The 18,758-nt window shown below is 38.3% G+C and overlaps 1 protein-coding gene across 4 annotated transcripts in view; it reads right to left on the minus strand.

Annotated features, from left to right (window-relative positions):
- The window catches only part of MYO6 (myosin VI), a 114,980-nt gene that overhangs the window by 58,725 nt on the left and 37,497 nt on the right, over nt 1-18,758 (minus strand). For all 4 annotated transcript variants that reach the window (XM_026695131.2, XM_026695130.2, XM_026695129.2 and 1 more), the window contains exons 3-9: nt 14,327-14,396; nt 13,418-13,491; nt 9,506-9,635; nt 8,308-8,413; nt 7,012-7,067; nt 2,073-2,170; nt 581-745 (exon numbers count right to left, since the gene is read on the minus strand). In XM_026695131.2, coding sequence (XP_026550916.1) covers nt 581-745; nt 2,073-2,170; nt 7,012-7,067; nt 8,308-8,413; nt 9,506-9,635; nt 13,418-13,491; nt 14,327-14,396 — 699 coding nt within the window. The remainder of the gene's footprint in view (nt 1-580; nt 746-2,072; nt 2,171-7,011; nt 7,068-8,307; nt 8,414-9,505; nt 9,636-13,417; nt 13,492-14,326; nt 14,397-18,758) is intronic.

Genomic DNA, 18,758 nt, shown 5'->3' on the forward strand with positions numbered 1-18,758 from the left:
AAATTGAGCCCAAACTTTCTGTTGCTAAGCGAGATGGTTATTTAAGTGAGTTTTGCTCCATTTTTATGACTTTTCTTGCCACAATTGTTAAGTGAATCACTGCAGTTATTACGTTAGTAACATCGTTGTTAAGTGAATCTGGCTTTCTCCATTGGCTTTGCTTGTCAGAAAGCTGCAAAAGGGAATCACATAACCCCAGGACATTGCAACTGTCAGAAATATGAACCCGTTGTCAAGCATCCAATTGTAAATCACATGATCATGAGGATGCTGCAACAGTTGTAAGTGTGAAAAATGGTTGTAAGTCCCTTTTTTCAGTACCACTGTAATTTTGAATGGTTATAAATGAACTGTGATTAGCCACAGACTACCGGTATATGACAAAGTGATTCAGTCAAGTTTGGTTCAAAATCAAGCTTCAGCACAACAGGTTCATAGATCCAAATTTACAATATAATGTCTTTTCCAATCCATTAGTCACATTGATTTGAACAGACCTGCTCTAAGTGTATCTGAATCCAGTTTGCTATAAGTAGGTTAAAATGAATTTTCAGTATGGTAATACTTTAGATCAACTTACCCTAAAGTTATCTGGTGAACTTAAATACAATTTCTCCCTTATATTTTCAGGGGCTCCAGCACAGAGCCGATAGAATATGTGGTAATTCCTTTCTTCTGGGCCTTGAACACAAATCCTGGATTTCTCCAGGAGATAATGTGACACAAATCCACCAACAACTGAATTCTAGGGCAAAAAAAGAAGCAAATGTTTGATTCCAAAGCATAAACCCTTGATTCTTCAATCACGTTATATGTACTTTCTAATCCATATAATTTCTTGAATACGTTTATAAGTAAATGAAATGTTTAAATAGTTTAATGTTAAATTCATTTGACCAGAATTGCAATTTGGTTAATCGCTTAACACGAGCTTATTTTTATGGCTAGACAGTTACTACAATTTCCTGCCAGCATGGTCAAAGTCCCAGGCTGGCAGAAACTACCGGGTGGCATAGACCAACATATCTAGAGGACACCAAATTGAACAAGGATGCTTTATGCTAACTTATCTTTAACTTATCAAAAAAAATAGGTATATGGTATATAATTCAGATTTTTTTTCTGACTTTTCTCAATTTTTCCCATTGGCAACCAAAATTTTAATGCTAGCTCAGATTTAAGATCAAGTTGTAGTTAGAAGATATGGGACTGGAAATGAAGATGATGATATGCAATTCATATTATAAAATTAATTTTGTCTTTAGATTAGGAACCCCTGAATTCTTAAACTAAACTTATAAGAATTTTTAAATAACAAGCAACTTTCTGTAATCCAAAATGGACTATTATACGTTACATGTCTAGTTTAATTAAAAGAATGACTAAGGGTGATATGATAGCAGTGTTCCAATATTTGAGGGGCTTCCACAAAGAAGGAGTCAACCTATTTTCCAAAGCACCTGATGGTAGGACAAGAAGCAATGGATGGAAACTAATCAAGGAGAGAAGCAACCTAAAACTAAGGAGAAATTTCCTGAAAGTTAGGACAATTAATCAGTGGGATGACTTGCCCCCAGAAACTGTGGATAGCAATAGCAATAGCACTTAGATTTATATACTGTTTCACAGTACTTAACAGACCTCTCTAAGTGGTTTACAGTCAGCCTATTGCCCCCAAACAGTTTGGGTCTTCCTTTTACCCACATTGGAAGGATGGAAGCCTGAGTCAACCTTGAGCCTGGTGAGAATCGATCAGCCAAATTGTAGGCAGTCAGCAGAGGTAGCCTGAAGTACTGCATTCTAACCACTGCACCACCACAGCTCCCCTGGATGCTCCAACACTGGAGGCTTTTAAGAAGAAATTGGACAATGATCTGTCTGAAATGGTACAGGGTCTCCTGCCTGAGCAGGGGGTTGGACTAGAAGACCTCCAAGGTCCCTTCTAAGTCTGTTATTCTATGTATTCTGTTTATTCTGTTTACATAAATGTGTCCTGAGCAAATGATCCATATAGGTGGGACTTATCAAAAAAGGAAGAAAAGAAATTCCACCATAGACAAATATATAAATACCTTTTCATTGAAATGGATTTCTACAAATTTTCCAAAACGACTACTATTATTGTTACGAACAGTCTTTGCATTTCCAAATGCTTCTAGCAGTGGATTGGCTATAAAAAAAATGAAACAAGATTAGCAAAATTTTAATAAACAAAACTTGGATAAAAGCATGTTTTTTAATATCCAAAACAGAGAAATGAAGGCATAACTCTATAATCCTAAGACTCTCTACCTACTGAAAAACTGGACCGGGGAGTTGGAAGATCTTTCTATACTGTCTGAAATAATGGGTGTTAATAAAAATGCACACAGAAGTTGACTAGCATTATATTTTTCTTAATATGAGAAAAACCATCTCATGAACCAAAGGCTCATACAACTACTTCCGTTGCACGCGTGAAGGGACAAAAGCTTCTCTCAACGTTTAACGATAAAACTTCCTTCAGATTAACTCTATTCTAGGTGACCTCATCGAAATGCCTATCATGTATTGTTTTCTTCATTAAAATACAAGAAGGGTTTATTATTACCTTCTCCAAGATTCTGTTTTTATTTCACAATCTAACCTATAGCTCTTGCTGTTCTCCCTGCTGTTCTTCCATACAGGTACTGTATAGAAGTACCTGGCCCTGCTTAGCTTTTGGGGATGAGCTAAAGTTCGTTAGCATTGAGTATCAGACAATTAAAGCCTCCAATCTTAAAGGGAAGAAGACTCTTTATTCCTGCTAGGTAAGGGCACCCAATGCAGCAATTTGGATCCCAATCACCGTATAATCTTCCTAGAAATTCTTCCACTTAAATATTACCTTTTGCTCTATCCTAATATTAACAACTGTTAAAATATTTCACTAACGTATCATAACAGCTATTCATATTTTACTTCACTAAATATTTTTGAATAATACTAATGTTAAATCAAACTGAGGTGTTTGGAAGGTCATTAAATAGTCCCCATGTTAATAAAATAATCCTGAATTATCTCATAATACATATCCCATCAGCATGTGTGCATGCAATAAACCAACCCTACTTGATTCAATGTACAGTTCAAGCAAAAATTCAAGAAAAGGGTGGTTAAGAGTTTGGCATTAGACCAGAGAACATGCATATTGGGGATGCCCAAACATGAAGTAAACAACAATAACAAAATAATCCACATGTAATAATCTGCCAATGCAACCAGAGACAAATCGCAAAGCACATACATTTCCCTGTTCTGGAAAGCAGAAGATGATACTAAATTAGCTATTGGTCCTGTGACCCCTTAGACCAAGGAAATTGCAGGGTGCTGGAGAAGAGGATAGTTGTGAACCTTTGGTGCTGCAGCCATAAGACATAGAAAGAGCAAATGGCCTTAGAACCAGCAATTGTCTGGATCCTATCCAGACTATGCTAATTCAGCCTGGTCTCCACATTACTTGGCAGCAGAAGACAAGAAAGCAAGTGTGCTTGCAAGTGAGCTACTAAAATAAACATTAATAAGCTTAAAAACATTGTCATTTGTATTGGAAGGAGACTTCTACAGAGTATATGTAAACAAATGTATAATGAAACCAATCTTTGTGGTTATAACTTCCATAATTCCCAGCCAGCACTCCTCACTAAATACCTGGGAATTCTGGAGACCCGAGACAATTGGAGATGGCAGGCTGGAGAAGGCTGACATGAGCTATATCATCATACTAACCTATCATAGACTGTTCATTGCCATTCCACATCTGCCATCAAAACTGCCTCTATCAGGCATCAATGAAGCAGACTGAAGAAACACTTATATAGGTAGTCTTCAATTTATGATTACAACGGGGACTGGAATTCCATTGCTAAGCAAGGAAGTTGATAAGGGACCTGATTTTACAATCTCTTTTTGCCGTGGTTCTTAAGCAAATCACTGCAGTTGTTAAGCGAAACATGTGATCATTAATCAAATCCAGTTTCCCCCACTGACTTTACTTGTCAGAAGCCAGCTGGAAAGGTTGGAAATGGTGATCACGTGATTCCAGGAAAGCTGCAACCATCGTAGATACATGCTGGTTGCCAAGTACCCAGTTTTGGATTGCTTGACCATGGGATGCTTGTAATAAGCATAAATACAAGGACTGATCATAAGTCACCTCTTTCAGTGCCATTGTAACTTTGAACAGTCACTAAACAAATGGTTATATGTTGAGGGCGAGCTATATTCTGTCATGGTGGCAGTAGAAATCTATTTAGCTTTCTATTTACCCTTGATTAAACAATTCTGCCATTCTCAAATTTTTCAGTTGGGAATAGAGGACTAACTTTATATGTAATGTGTCTTGCCCCTGGTGGAGACTTACTCTGAGGGAGAGGAGGAACAGCCAACAGGGAGTGGAAGTGTGGCTTCAGAGGTTGTGGAGGAGGCTGGGGAAGGGCAGAGACTGGCTGAGCAGTCAGAGGAGGACCCATCCCCATCCCCTATCCATTCTAGGGTACGCAGGGAGGAGAGGGTGTGAGATCTGCATAAGAGTTTGGACTGTGCTAGCAAACGCTGAAGACAAAGAATGGTTTTTCCTGTATGAGGTTTATCTTGGTTGGTGTTCTTCCAATGGACTGTACCTGGTTATCTTCTTGAAGTTTGTAATTAATTATCCTGGTCTGTTGTGGAACTTTCTTCAGTGCGGTTTGTTTTGGGTTTTTGCTTTGTTATCTGCTCTTTGATTTTGAACTGTATTTCTTTCATTTGGAATGTTATTTTGAAAATTTCCAACTGTGAACAATTGAACAGGGAAGCCAAGTTGAAGGCATTAAAGGACCTTTATTTTTGTTTTGGTTTTTGTTATATTTGTGACATACTCCAAGTGATCACATAATGCTTGATTTTCAACTCAAAACCAATCTAATATTCATTTAGTCCCAAGGTGCATGGGACCTTGAGGGGGAAGATATATAGTATTATGTAACTGATATAGTATTAGAAAAGGAATTGGCCATTAAGGAGGTAAAAGTAAGGTTAAAAAAATAGTATTGCTGAATTTGTATATCATAAAGATAAATACAGAATCCTGGGATGGGTGTGTGTGTGTGTGTGTGTGTGTGTGTGTGTTGATTGTCTATAACAGTTAAAGTAATTTGAATTGGCAAGTGACCTTTCAAACTATCCAACCTGTCAGGAAAATGCACAGAACTGCAACACAAAGATTCAATGGTTACAGGTACAAACACATATATACACGCACTACAAAAAGGCTTGGTAAGTCCTTCTGTAGTAATAATGCATCCATGCAGGTTAAGATGTGCTTAAATCAAAAATGGGAGCAAATGTGTATTAAGAGCAGATGACCTGAATAAGGCATTTAATTCAAGCTTCCCCATCTCCCAAATGAAATACCTACGGGTACCAGTGTTGGGAATGCAGCTTCAGACATTATGCCCAATGGTCAGCCACTTTCATAGGTGCCATGGATAATGGAATACTTATATATTCCGCTGTAATTAAGCAATATCATTCTCAATTATTTTGCTGGAAGCATTGCTTGGCAGTAAACCTTGGCTATGAAGTCCATCAAAGGCAGGACTGCTCAGGCTATGCTAGTCCTTGGTAGCCTCAAAGCATCTTGCCACTGGGCAAGGAAACATATCGTAGACTTTGCATTTTTCCAACCAGCATACACGTGAACGCTCCACTCATTCATCTGAACACACACACACAAAACTCATGTATGTGAACCCATACACAGACCATCCGTTCACCTGTAACCTCCAGTACAGTAGCTTAGCTGAACACTTTGGAAAGAAATTTTTTACTTTTGTCCCAAAGGAAAGAATTGTAGTGCCATAAGGGAAGTAAAAAGTAATGGAATTCTTTCTTCCTTTATTATATTGCTTCCCTTTTTCTAAGGTCTTGATACTGGATTAAGCTATTGTTAACATCCTGCGTCTGATCCCATAGTAAGCTATTAAGATCAGTGCTTTTTGAACTAAGTCCCATTTCAAACAACTTCTTCAAAGAAATGGCAAACAGCACTATGTTTCTTGTATTAGAAACTGTTCACATGTGAACAATTCTTACGAAGACATTAAGGGAACAGATAGGATCAACACAATAGCCCTCCACTCATCCGCAAATATATTAGACGCACAGAAAAGATTTCTAAGAGAATTGGGTAGAAAACGTGCCTTTAAGTTCAGAAAAAAAGCTTCTGTCTCCACATACTCGTGCCAAAGACTTGACACAAAAGCTTTCTAGATGTCTCCAGTGGTTGCCTCATTCACCACGTTTCTCATTCCCCAAGAAAACTGGGACCACCTTGCAAGATGTGCTGGCAAAAGTCTTTCAACAGTGCTTGCATACATACAATTGCCCAAAACATGTTCTCCTTGTGCTGGCCTTATTTTCAAGCCTCTGTTTTCTGATGTAACTAGAAAAAAAGATTTCAGGGATGGGTAATCTCAGATTCCCAAACTCTTTTCTTGGTCCCTGGAGCTTGCTCCAATACAATCATAAAAAAGAAAAAAACCAATAAGTGTGATTTCCTGCCATTCAGGGAAACAGGAAGCTCAGAAAAATGGTACAGTGAACTATAAAAGAAGCCTAATCTTTTTTAAAAGGAAAAGAAAAGGAATATTAAATCTACTCCCCACCCCACCCCGTTTCCCCCAAAATGCAATAGCAATTCTCATCTTCAAGAAAAGTCACATTTAGACTTCTCTTCTTCAACAGATTCCTTGTTTCTACCTTTTGAACTCTATGTTCAAACTGATCACACAGGAGCAATCCTGCACTGATATTTTATAGCATCAAAACCGTGCATCTTGCTTTTCTAGCTAGATGCAACCCACAGCCCACTTACTTTTTTCAGAGCCCAGTAAGATGAGAGATGTCATACACTGCAGCCTTTCACTTACAGAAATGTAGCAAACATGATGCTTACTCCTTATCTAGCCGCAATTAATATACAAAAATAAATTTAAAGGTAAATATGAATACCTTCTACAATCCTGTCATCAATATCTTGTCCACTACCATAAGATTCAGTCAAATACCTATAAAGAAAAAAAAAGCATTTAGCAATTTTTGTTAGTGTCTTTACTTTAATCATACAACATAAGATCCCTTCTAATTAAATGAGCTGTATACAAATGTATTTGCATCCCACCTTATTATTTTTACAAATAACTCAAGGTAATGAACATATCTAGCATATTTCCTCTTTCTATTTTCTCCACAACAACCCTGTGAGGTGAGTTAGGCTGAGTAATAAGACTAACTAGCCCAAGATCCCCCAGTTGGCTTTTATGGCTAAGGCAGGACTTGAATTCGAGGTTTCTTGCTTCCTAACCTGGCTCCTTAACTACTAAACTGGCTTAACCAAAGTTCCATTAGCTTCCTGTCCACTGGGAAACTGAGGAAATTATTATTTTGTTTGTCCTTCTATAGGCAGGAGACAGTGTTGCTTTTGGGATATGCCTACTGTGGATTGTTCTGAGGTCCTTACTCTTCTCCAAAATGTTCTGTGTTCTGATCCAAGTGTTATTTTAAGTGTAATAAAAGTGAAAGAAATTAATAGGGCAGTGTAGCTTTTGAATTTTTTTTTAATTGGTTAAAAGCCTTGAAAAAGTCTGGAAACAAAATATCTCTATAAAAGGTCTGCTAGTCTTTAGAAAGATGATCAAGATATGGCTGTTTTCCTAGGGCTTAGGTGACTAGTGACTCCTGTTGGATGGGTTTTGCCTGTTCCATTCAATTTACCATTGATTAAAGTCACATTAAGAGCTGTGGTGGCGCTGTGGTTAGAATGCAGTACTGCAAGCTATTTCTGCTGACGGCCAGCTGCCAGAAGTTTGGCAGTTCAATTCTTATCAACTTAAGGTTGACTGATCTTCTGAGCTCAGTAAAATGAGGACCCAGATAGTTGGGGGCAATATGCTGACTCTGTAAAACTGCTTAGAGAGAGCTGTAAAGCACTGTATATAAATCTAAATGCTATTGCTGAGTTATCTTTTAATGGATGGATGGTTGGTTTTATTCCTTGTTTAGTGTTCATTAATCTTTGCACAATCACACTGGTTGAGTTGTACAGCACATAAATTCTTGAAACAAACGAACGAGCATTCGTAAACTCTGTTATGGGACTTTGTTAGATTTAAAATTTGTTCACATTTCACTCACAATTGTTTTCAGTATCGGAAGTACGTCCCTTATGAATTCAAGGTGTTTGGGTTAATGAATTCACTTTGGTTTGGCACTCATTCCACTGAAACACTTTCAACTAAAGATACAAACCGTAAAACAAATTTAGTATTTTCTGTCTTGCCAGCTCCTGATTCACCAGACACAATGATTGATTGACTCATCTTGAGCACTTTCATGTCACGGAAGGCTTTGTCAGCTGAAGTAAATATTGAAGAGGACAACAAAGTGACTTTCCAACAGAACAGAGATCAATATTTTCATTACTTTAGGAAGCACTGTAATATTTTATTGTAAACATTTGAAACTCAAAAATAAATATATTTTCTTTTTTCAGTATGCAGCTACCTATATTTCTTGAATGAAAAGAAAAAGTGCCACAAAAGATTTGCATAAAATGCTGATACTACGTAGGTAGTCCTCAACTTAACAATCATTCGTTTAGTGACCATTCAAAGTTATGACCGTTTTTTACACTTATGACCATTGTAGGTCTCCATGATCATGTTATCAAAATTTGGACGTTTGGCAACTGGCTCATACTTTTGATGGTTGCAGAGTCCCAGGGTCATGCAATCATCTTTTGTAACTTTCTAATGAGCAAAGTCAAGAGGGAAGCCAGATTCTTTACTAAGAACTATGGCAAGAATGGTGGTAAAATGGGACAAAACTCACTTAATAACTGCCTTGCTTAGCAACAAAAATTTGGGGCTCAATTGTGATCCGAAGTCAAAACTACCTGTTCAGTGTCACCACAGCACTCTCCTTAAGACACCAGGTCTTAGACCATTTTAAAGGTCTATAGCTCAGCAGTTCAAGACCCCAGTGCCCCAAGACGGAGTGAACTCCTGTCACATGTCCCAGTTCCTGTCAATCTAGCAGCCTGAAAGCATGTAAATGGAAGTACATGAATATGTACCACATAAAAGCATGTGGGAAGGTAACAATACTCTTGTGTTGTTGAAGTGTGATGTCATGCTGGCCACAAGACTGCAAAAAGCGTCTGTAGACAGAACTGGTTCAAGAAACGGAGATGACAGTTGGTCACAACTGATAAAAACCTACAGGGACACCTTACTCTCCTAAAAGTAACCAAAATTCAGTACATAAGGAAACTGTAATCCAAGCAACCAATTCATTCATGGTCATGCAGATCAACTGCAACAGTTCCAGCACCTTGCCTTATTTTTATCAGTGTAAAAATCAAAAGAAAAAGTAACTTAAGACAAAATAAAAGCTACAGAAAATAAAAGCATTGATACATTGGAAGCCAGAGAAATCTGTTTCTTACCAATTGCATAGACGTGAGGTGGCAGTGTCCCTAGTGACTTGCCTTGATACTTTTTAATAACATCTAATGAGTAAAGTTTTGGTATATCAAAGTAAGGATTCACGGCTATCAGGATGTTGGCTACATAAGTCTGGAAAGAAAACCCACAACAAAATGTGTTATAATCACATGGATTTGGAATTTCTGTTTGTAAACTTTGAAGGCCTATTACCAAAGGGTGTGGGGCATTCTTCTGAGGGAATGTTCAACACATTTCTAAGGTAAATTTTTTGAAGTCAGAACCAAATCGCAGTTACAGTTTTTATTTTATTATTGTAATACTGGTTTAATGATTTTAAAAAGCATCATTTCTTGTGCTGATAAATTACAGTGTAAAAAGGCACTGAATACTTAAGGATATGTTTTGTAAACCCTTTAAAATAAATCATTATCAGTACTAGTTGTTGTGATTTTTATGTAGTACATGGCTTATAATTAAGTGTAATACAGGTAAATCAATTATAAACTAGCAAAATTATTTTCACACAAAGCATTTTAGCTTCATTTTTGAAGGATGAACTGTGATTGCGTATAACTTAAAATTATGATCAACACAAAATTACACGTATTATACAATGACTTGTTTTTCTTTTAAAAAACAACAACAACAATGAAAAAGAACCCAGAGTAATGGGCCTAAGCAAACATAATGGTACATCAGCATTTAAGAAATAAAATTAGGAAAATAAATAGATAACATTGACTGTTGTATCCCTGCTTCTGGCATTTCTTTTAGAAGTTTCATCCTTCTACTTCCCAGCTGGCATTTGTCAAAGCAGATGGCAGGGACCATGTGCAATTTAGATTGAATTTGTTACATATGATCAGGCAATCTAATAGCCCCATAAAATATTAATCTGTTTGAGCTGGGAAGTGTCAGGGGTGATATGGGGTTCTTCATTTGACAGAGAGGAAGGCAAGCATGCATCTTTTGCTTTTTAATGTATTGTCAGCTCTAAAAGAATTGCATGTAAGGATGAGTTATACATTATGTGCATAATGGATAATTGGAGTAGGTATATTCAATAAAAACAGAACGCTAGATTGGAAAATTAGTTTTGTGGTTATAAAGCTTTCCTGCTTCTTAATCAATTGAGCAATGACAGAGGTTTTTTTAATGAATTATTTCCATTCACAAAATGAAGGTTCGAACTAAATTTCTCCCCAAATTGCTTTGTGACAATGGACGGCATGAAAGTTACACAAAATCAGTTGCTAAAGGGCTAGCAGGCTCAGAAACTTTAGAAATCCTGCGCCTAGCAGCTAGACAACATGTCTCAAAAACCATACTTGTACGGTCTATTAATTTTTAATGTGAAATCTGCTTTTGTCAAAGAAACAAACAGTAACTGGATGTAGCACATAAAAATGGTTTGGTATCAGGATTGTGCCCAGTTGAAAAGGTCATGTGATAAAGCCTATGGTATAGTACAGAAAGAGTAATTTAAAGGCTTCATAGATTAGTCTATTGGCCATCCTATAAGAAAATACTGGCAACAAAGGAGACCTGGCGTGAACCAATTCAATCGGTCAGGAAAAAAGACTCTTCCCTCTTCTGGCAAACTATTCGAGGACTAGGAAAACCAGTCTCCCTAGTCAATTAAGTGCCATTTCAAGCTTGGGCGGAATATTTCAGAAGGTGGTACATGATCCTTGTTGGTAATATAAACGAGACCTGACAATTGCCACCCACCCACCCACCCACAGCTCTGTACAAGAGGTAACGCTCAACTCATCCCTTAAGAACATAAGGCTCCAGGTGTTTATTATGTTCTGACTGTAATAATTCCATAATAAAACCAGATTACCAGCTGGTGGGTGCCTCCGCCAGCCTCTGTGTTTACATTCATAGATTAGCAACTGTGATTATAATCATAGATAAAACAAGTTACGTTCCAAAACATTGGGGCCTGGAAAATATTGGCCCAATTTATAATAAGAGCAATAAGAATGAGTCATGCAATTATACCGGCCTATTGGCCTTCTGAGTGCAGTTAGCAAATTATATGCTAAGCAGTTAATCACAAATTGCAAGACAGGATTGAGGCATGGGGCATAATCCAAGATGAGCAGCCAGGATTCAGAGAAGGGAGGTCAACAACAGACCAGATTCTGGTTCTCTACCATCTTGCACAAAGATATACCCAAATACCCTCCCTCTTTGCGGCCTTTCTAGATTTAAAACATGCCTTTGACACAACTTCCAGGAATAGCCTTTAGAGGGCGGGGTAGACTGTTGACAGGTACCATCTCTTTCTGATACAGAAATTATACTCCCAACACTATTTTAAGAATGAAATACAAGGGTCCCTTCTCTAGCACAGTAGTTCAGAAAGGACTCCAACAGGGACATATTCTTTTCCCCTCTTTTTTCAAATTGTACATCAATTCAATGGTAGACCTTCTTAATAATCCTATATTCCCCTACACTGATGATGCCACTATAACTTCACAAATCCCCATGAGGCTGGAAAGAGCATTAACAGTAATATTTTGGTACTGCAGATCACCTGGTTCCCAATTTTGAAAAATCTAAAATGCTGGTCTTTGCTAAGAGAGCCAGCCTAGAGAGTAGAAGGGCAGAAATCAGAGCATGTTATGGTACTGAAATACTGCACTGAAACACCTTGGAGTGGTTTTCCACTCTAAAGGCACTTGAAACATATATCAGAATTACGTAATGAACCTAATTTAGGTCTAAAAGGGCAATTAAGCACTTCTTTTACACTTGGTAGCGGACAATTAATCCCTGCAGAATTAAAACACTTGAGGCCAAATCACTGGCCCAAATTATTAATGGAACAGAGGTAGAAATTTATTCAAAGACAGATATACTGGAAACATTGCACACAACATTTTTGAATTGCACCCAAGGATAGCAAACGCCCAGTTAAGACTTAAGACAGGAATGCCTGCAACCAGATACGGGCTTGAAAGAAGAGGATACATTACCGGCTGAAAATCCAAATCTTCCAGTTGAACTGACACTAATTTTAATAAGATGATTTTCCTTCTCTCTGGAAACAGGCTGTAGAGCAGGATTGGGTATTATATGGGCTTTCTGCACCATGCCTAATTTCTTTAGGAAATGACCACGCCAAACAACTGCTCAGCCGAAGAATAAAGAGGATATGGAGTTTCAGACTGAAGTTAACAGGTGGCCCTAACACGGCAGAAATTGCACAGATAAGAGCGCTTGGGAAACAGGAAGCTATCTACAAAATCTAACTTTCCCCAAGCTGATTTTTCAAAGCAGGTGTAACATCTTTCCATCCTCACTGCTGCAAGGCAGATACTCTAAAGCTCATTAACTGAGCCTACCTGCTCAGGAGGCGACAAAGAGATCAAAGCCATTTTGCATGTATTTGCACTGTAAATTCCACAGGGATGTCAGATCTGCTTATATTCTACTTCTACTAGGAAAATTTCCCGGAAGACCAGACAATTTCTATGTGAACCATCTTTTAGAAGGTTCACAAACTTTTATTACTTGTGCAGTAGCCAATTTCTGTATTGCCATCGAAAATAAGGCATAACTGGTTTTACAAATACTCACTTCTGTTTTATTTATCATTTTAGGTTTAACACTAGCCATTTTGTTTTTAGATAATATACAGTACATTTTACTTTGGAGACCGTAATATTTTAGATTTACACTTGCACAGGTAATTGATGCATGTCATATTTTATGTAATTTTATTTTTGTTACAGTATGTTAGTATTTTATCTCATCTATTTGATTTTACTTTAATGTTGTATTTTAAAAAAAAATTCACTTAGTCATTGATCAAATAAGCAATATATATTTCATATTTTGCTTTGTGACAAAAAAACAGCCCACCCATATTTTTCACAAGCTGAGATGATACTTACATAAATTCTGTCTTTGCTGTAGCGAACTCTTATATTATGTAAGAGGGTAGCTTCATTTAAATACATTAGTGAACCTACAATGAAAGCACAACAATAGATTTGTAAGTACCATATATCCTGCCACTTTTCCTGAAAGAAATGTGGGGCAGATTTAGAGGAGGTGAGAGAGAAGCTCAGGATGTGGGGCGGGGCTAGAGGAATATAGAAAACATTCCAGAATCTTTTTTCCCCCTTCTGTTCGATCGTCTCTAATTCTTGAAGACACCTGAACAAATCTCTGAAGTTTTCCTAGCAATTTTTTTTTCCAGAAGTGCCCTTGCCTCCTTTACTAAGGCTGAGAGAAAATGACTGCCCCAAGATCACTCAGCTGGCTTTGTGCATAAGGCAGGATTAGAACAAATGGTATCTCTGAAAGCAATAGCACTCAGAATTATATATCGCTTCACAGTGCTTTACAGCCCTCTCCAAGTGGTTTACAGAGTCAGCATATTGCGCCCAACAGTCTGGGTCCTCATTTTACAGCCCTAGAAAAGATGGAAGGCTGAGTCAACCTTGAGTGGGTCAAGATCGAACTCCTGGCTGTGGGCAAAGTTTGCCTGCCATACTGCACTTTAACCACTGCAACTAGTCATAGCTAAGGCTAATCTGATAATACTGCTCCTGTCACTAGCATTCTTCAGTAGCATTCTTCATTCAGACTCAGCATATTTCAAATGGCATCCTCTAAATACACAGGCCAAACAAATCACCCGGGGGTTCCATTCTAGGGGGTGGGGGTGGCGGGACATCCCCTAGCAACACTCATTCATTTGCGAAGGGCCTTGGCTCAAGCAAGCAGCTGGGTTTTGGCAACCTCAATCTGAATAGAGCTCCTGCCACCTCACTTAAATGTTTACATGGCTCACTTACAATTATCCTCCACATCCTTCTTACTGTCCTCCTCTGCGGGAAAGACTTGGTTGATAGCAGCAAAAATGGTCTGTCAAAGAAAAGGAGATATAAGTCATTGGTTTCTGTGAGAAACCCTTATTACTAGAAATAATACATAAGCAAGCACCTTCATGTAAATCTGCAGGAAGGAAAGTTTTGTGCACAATAGCTCAGTTTTCCTACAAGGATATAGCAATAGCACTTAGACTTATATACTGCTTCACAGTGCTTTAAGCCCTCTCCAAGTCAGCATGTTGCCCCCCAACAATATGGATCCTCATTTTACTGACCTCAGAAGGATGGAAGGCTGAGTGAACCTTGAGCCAGTCAGAATCAAACTCCTAGCAGCCAGCAGAATTAACCTGCAATACTGCACTCCAACCACTGCGCTACCACAGCTCTATAATGCAGGAAATGCAACCATGCCTTTTCAGGAGTTGCCAGTGAAATATAAAAGTAAGGGATTCAGGAATTTCTGGGTCAGGAGTCATGTTTGATCGCCACCCAAGTATGTGCTCATGACCAGATTCAAAAATTTTGTGAATATTTTGTTCGGAACCCGATTTGGTCATGGTCAGAAGCATTTGTGACCAGAGATTCTACTGTATTAACTGAGTTTTGACTTTATTCCCACTCAACAATACTGTTTTTAACTAGTTCTTAAATATTCCAAAGTTTAAGGCTTCTAGTCACCAAGGCTCCAAATTAGTGGTATATTTAACATTAGTTGCTCGGAGACCAATGTTTCAATCAGAATTTCAAGCTTCTGTCAAAGTAAAAGTGCTGTCTGATCCAATCATTCCCCTTGATCTTAGACAAAAGTCCGAGAAACAATATAAGATTCTTTTATTTATATCTCACCTTCAAATAAATAATCAAGGCAGAAATCCTCCTATTTTCCCCTCAACAACATCCCTACGTGGTGGGTTGGCTGAAAGAAAGTGACTGGCCTAAGCTGGCTCTCATGCCTAAGGAGGGACTAGAATTCACGTCTCTCTGTTTCTAGCTGGTGCCTCCACCATTAGATCTCACATCCTTACTTTTGTAATTGTGGCCAAATTGGCAGAGTGTGCTCTACATAAGTATGTATTTTTAAAAGTTCAAATAAAATAGTTAGATCAATGCTGATTCAGAATTTAGGAGTGTATACCTAATACATGCATATTAACTGAAAGGAGAGACTCCTGGGACTCAGAAAATCCTTTGTACCCCTCAGTTTCAATCCACCCTGCAAAACCCACATTTCTCTAGTCCTTATTAAGCCACGACAACCAAATGACCCAGTCTTGATTTCCTGGCTATTATAGTCAGGGGCAGAGAACGTATCTCAATTTCCCTCTTCATGGAATTTAGAGAACTCTCTGCCCCGATGTTTCCTGAGAATTTACAATCATTTCTAAAATGGGAACCAATATATAAATATTGTACAGGTAAGTCCTCAACTTATGTCCATAATTGAGCCCAAAATTTCTGTTGTTAAGTGAGACATTTATTATGTGAGCTTTGCCCCATTTTATGACCATAGTTTCTTGCCACAGTTGTTAAGTGAATCACTCATTAACTGAGTAACACAGTTGTTAAGTGAATCTGGCTTTCCTGTTGACTTTGCTTGTCAGAAGATCACAAATGGTGATCACATGATCCCAGGACTCTGTGACTCTCATAAATACGAGTCAATTGCCAAGTGTCTGAATTTTTATCACGTGATCATGGGGATGCTGACAATAAGACATAAGTCACTTTTTTCAATGCTGTTGTAACCTTGAGTAGTCACTAACTGAATTGTTGTTAAGTTGAGGACTACCTGTATAGCTAATTCAGATTTTAAGACTCTGATGTACTCCCAGAAGCTGTACCCCATCCAGGAACAGTTCCTTCTTTTGCCTGAAAAACCTAACTCTCGTTAGTCTCCCTTTTCCTTACGATACAGGAAGCTGCAGCTCCAACAAGAGACTGTCCTACTCAGTGCACTTACAGGATGATTTTTCCTCCTTAAACCCAAACCCAACGATCAGTAATCATTAGTCAGCTCCTGAACTGAAACAACTGCCTTATACTGGGGACAACAACCTTTTGTTAAAAAGTTCCATTGGAAGAAATTTGAAGCAGCTTGTGTAGTTGAGATTCCAGATCTGATCCAAACAAGCATGTGCAAAATTCATGGACCAATGAGCCAAAAGCAGCCTCATCTGTTACTATTTTAGATCACTAAATTGGACAATTATAAACAGCATTAGGACATAAGGACTCCTGTATTGGGAATATTTATTTGATTTATATCTCACATTTTCCCTCAGGAAGTCAAGATAGTATAAACAGCACTCCCTCCTGCAACATTTCCCATAGCAACAACCTACGGTGTAGGTTGGGGTGAGAGGGAGGCAGTGGCCACACTAAGAGTTTCTGTGACTGTCATGCCCCTGGTGAAGACTGACTCTAAGCAGTCAGAGGAGGACCCAGGCCCACCCCCTATCCATCCTAGGACACGCAGGAAGGAGAGGATCAGGGTAAAACGTGGTCTACTTGGGAGGAGAGGATCAGGGTAAAATGTGGTCTACTCGAGAGGAGAGGGCCATGATTCTCTTCATGGGTTGCAGGTGTGAGATCTGCATAAGAGTTTGGACCTGCATGCAAACAGACGCTGGAGACAATTTAGTGTTTTATTCCTAAAGAAGGTTTATCTTGGTTGGCTTTTTTCCAACGGACTGTCCCTAGTTATCTTCCTGAAGTTGACAATTATCGATCCTGGTCTGTCGTGGAACTTTATTCAATGCGGTTTGTTTTTGGTTTTTGCTTCGTTATCGTCTCTTTGAATTTGAACTGTGTTTCTTTCCTTTGAAATGTTATTTTGAAAATAGTTTACTCTTCCACTGTGAACAATTAAACAGTGAAGCCAAGTTGAAGGCATTAAAGGACTCTTAGGTCCGTTTTGGGTTTTGTTATATTTCTGATATACTCTGGGTCATCACAGTGACTTTGAACCTGGGTTTTAATCCCTGCACTACTCTGGTTCTCACTTCTCTCTTACAAAGACCCAGTGTACAATCTAGGGGCCCTTCTAGACTTATGACTCCTACTCGATGATCAGGTGACAGTCATGGCTGGGAGGGACAGTTGTGCCCTTTCCTGGATTGGAGACTCCGATCACAGTCATTCTTGTCCTAGTCGCTTCCAAATTGGACTGCTATAATGTACTGTACACAAGGCCTCCCCTGAAAAGTATCTAGAAGATTCATCTAGTGCAAAATGCAGCTGCCTGGGCAGTTAAGTGTGGTCCTAGAAGATGATATATGACATCTCTGCTCCATGACTTGCATTAGCTGCCAGTCTGCTTCCAGGTCAGGTTCAAGCTGTTTAATAGCATAGAACCAGGTTATCTAAGGGACCACTTCTCCCCAGTTACATCAGCCTCAATTACATCCCACTAGATCTAGCAGAGAAGACATGTGGGTATCAGCTGTGAGGGATTTACATTTGGTGGATCCCAAGAGGCGGGCCTTCTCTATCATGGTGCCCGTGTTATGGAACATTTTCCAGCCCCCAAAGAGAGGTTAGCACCATCCCCGTTAATCTTATAGAAGTCCCTCAGGACTTAATTACATCATCAGACCTGAGAGAGAGGGGCTACAAAACTGATGACATGCTTAGATGGCTTCACTTTGGTTTATATATTCAGTTTCTCATGTGGGTTGTACATTTTAAATTTTTAATAATATTCTAATTTTTAATAATGCTTTCTATATTTTTATAAGAATTATTTTTATATATTTGTTGTTTTAATTGATTGTTATATGCCATCCAGAGTAGCTTCTTCTGAGATGGGCAACCACATACATTGGATTAATGAATAAATGTTATATTTCTGTGTAATGAATATGTAATACAAAACTAAGCAAGCATTTATTTTACCCACCAAAACGTTATACTTTGTTTTGGCTTCTCTTGGTTTAGGACATCCATCTACAATAAGCTAACATTTCTCCTCTTCAGTCTAAACATTTGAAAAGGTCTCATTGCCACCTGGGTACAAATAAATACTCCTTGAGTTTGGAATGCTCTATTCTTGGTAGGAAGAAGGCAGGCCATTCCAGGAACAAGATAAGATAAACTGGTCTTCCTTGCCCTTGGCAAATTCAAATAGAATGAGGACACTGAAAACAATTATGATTTGGAACTTACAGAAGCTAGTCAGAAGCCTCCATAAGAGAAAACTTCAGTGTAGACCAAAAAAAGAATATGTTGCGTATTAGTCAGCTTTGGACTGGAACCATTGACTGTTATCTTTGTGGAGTTTCCTGACTGGCCGAAAAGCCTAAAGTCTTTCTTTTATTCTTCAATAAAGAATAAAAGTATTCTTTAAGTATTCTTTGTTACATATGCTCCTTAGTATTCTTGTTTATATTCTTTGTGT

The sequence above is a fragment of the Pseudonaja textilis genome, chromosome 1 (assembly GCF_049901715.1).
Source record: "Pseudonaja textilis isolate UNSWEBS1 chromosome 1, rPseTex1.2, whole genome shotgun sequence".
Taxonomy (NCBI): domain Eukaryota; kingdom Metazoa; phylum Chordata; class Lepidosauria; order Squamata; family Elapidae; genus Pseudonaja; species Pseudonaja textilis.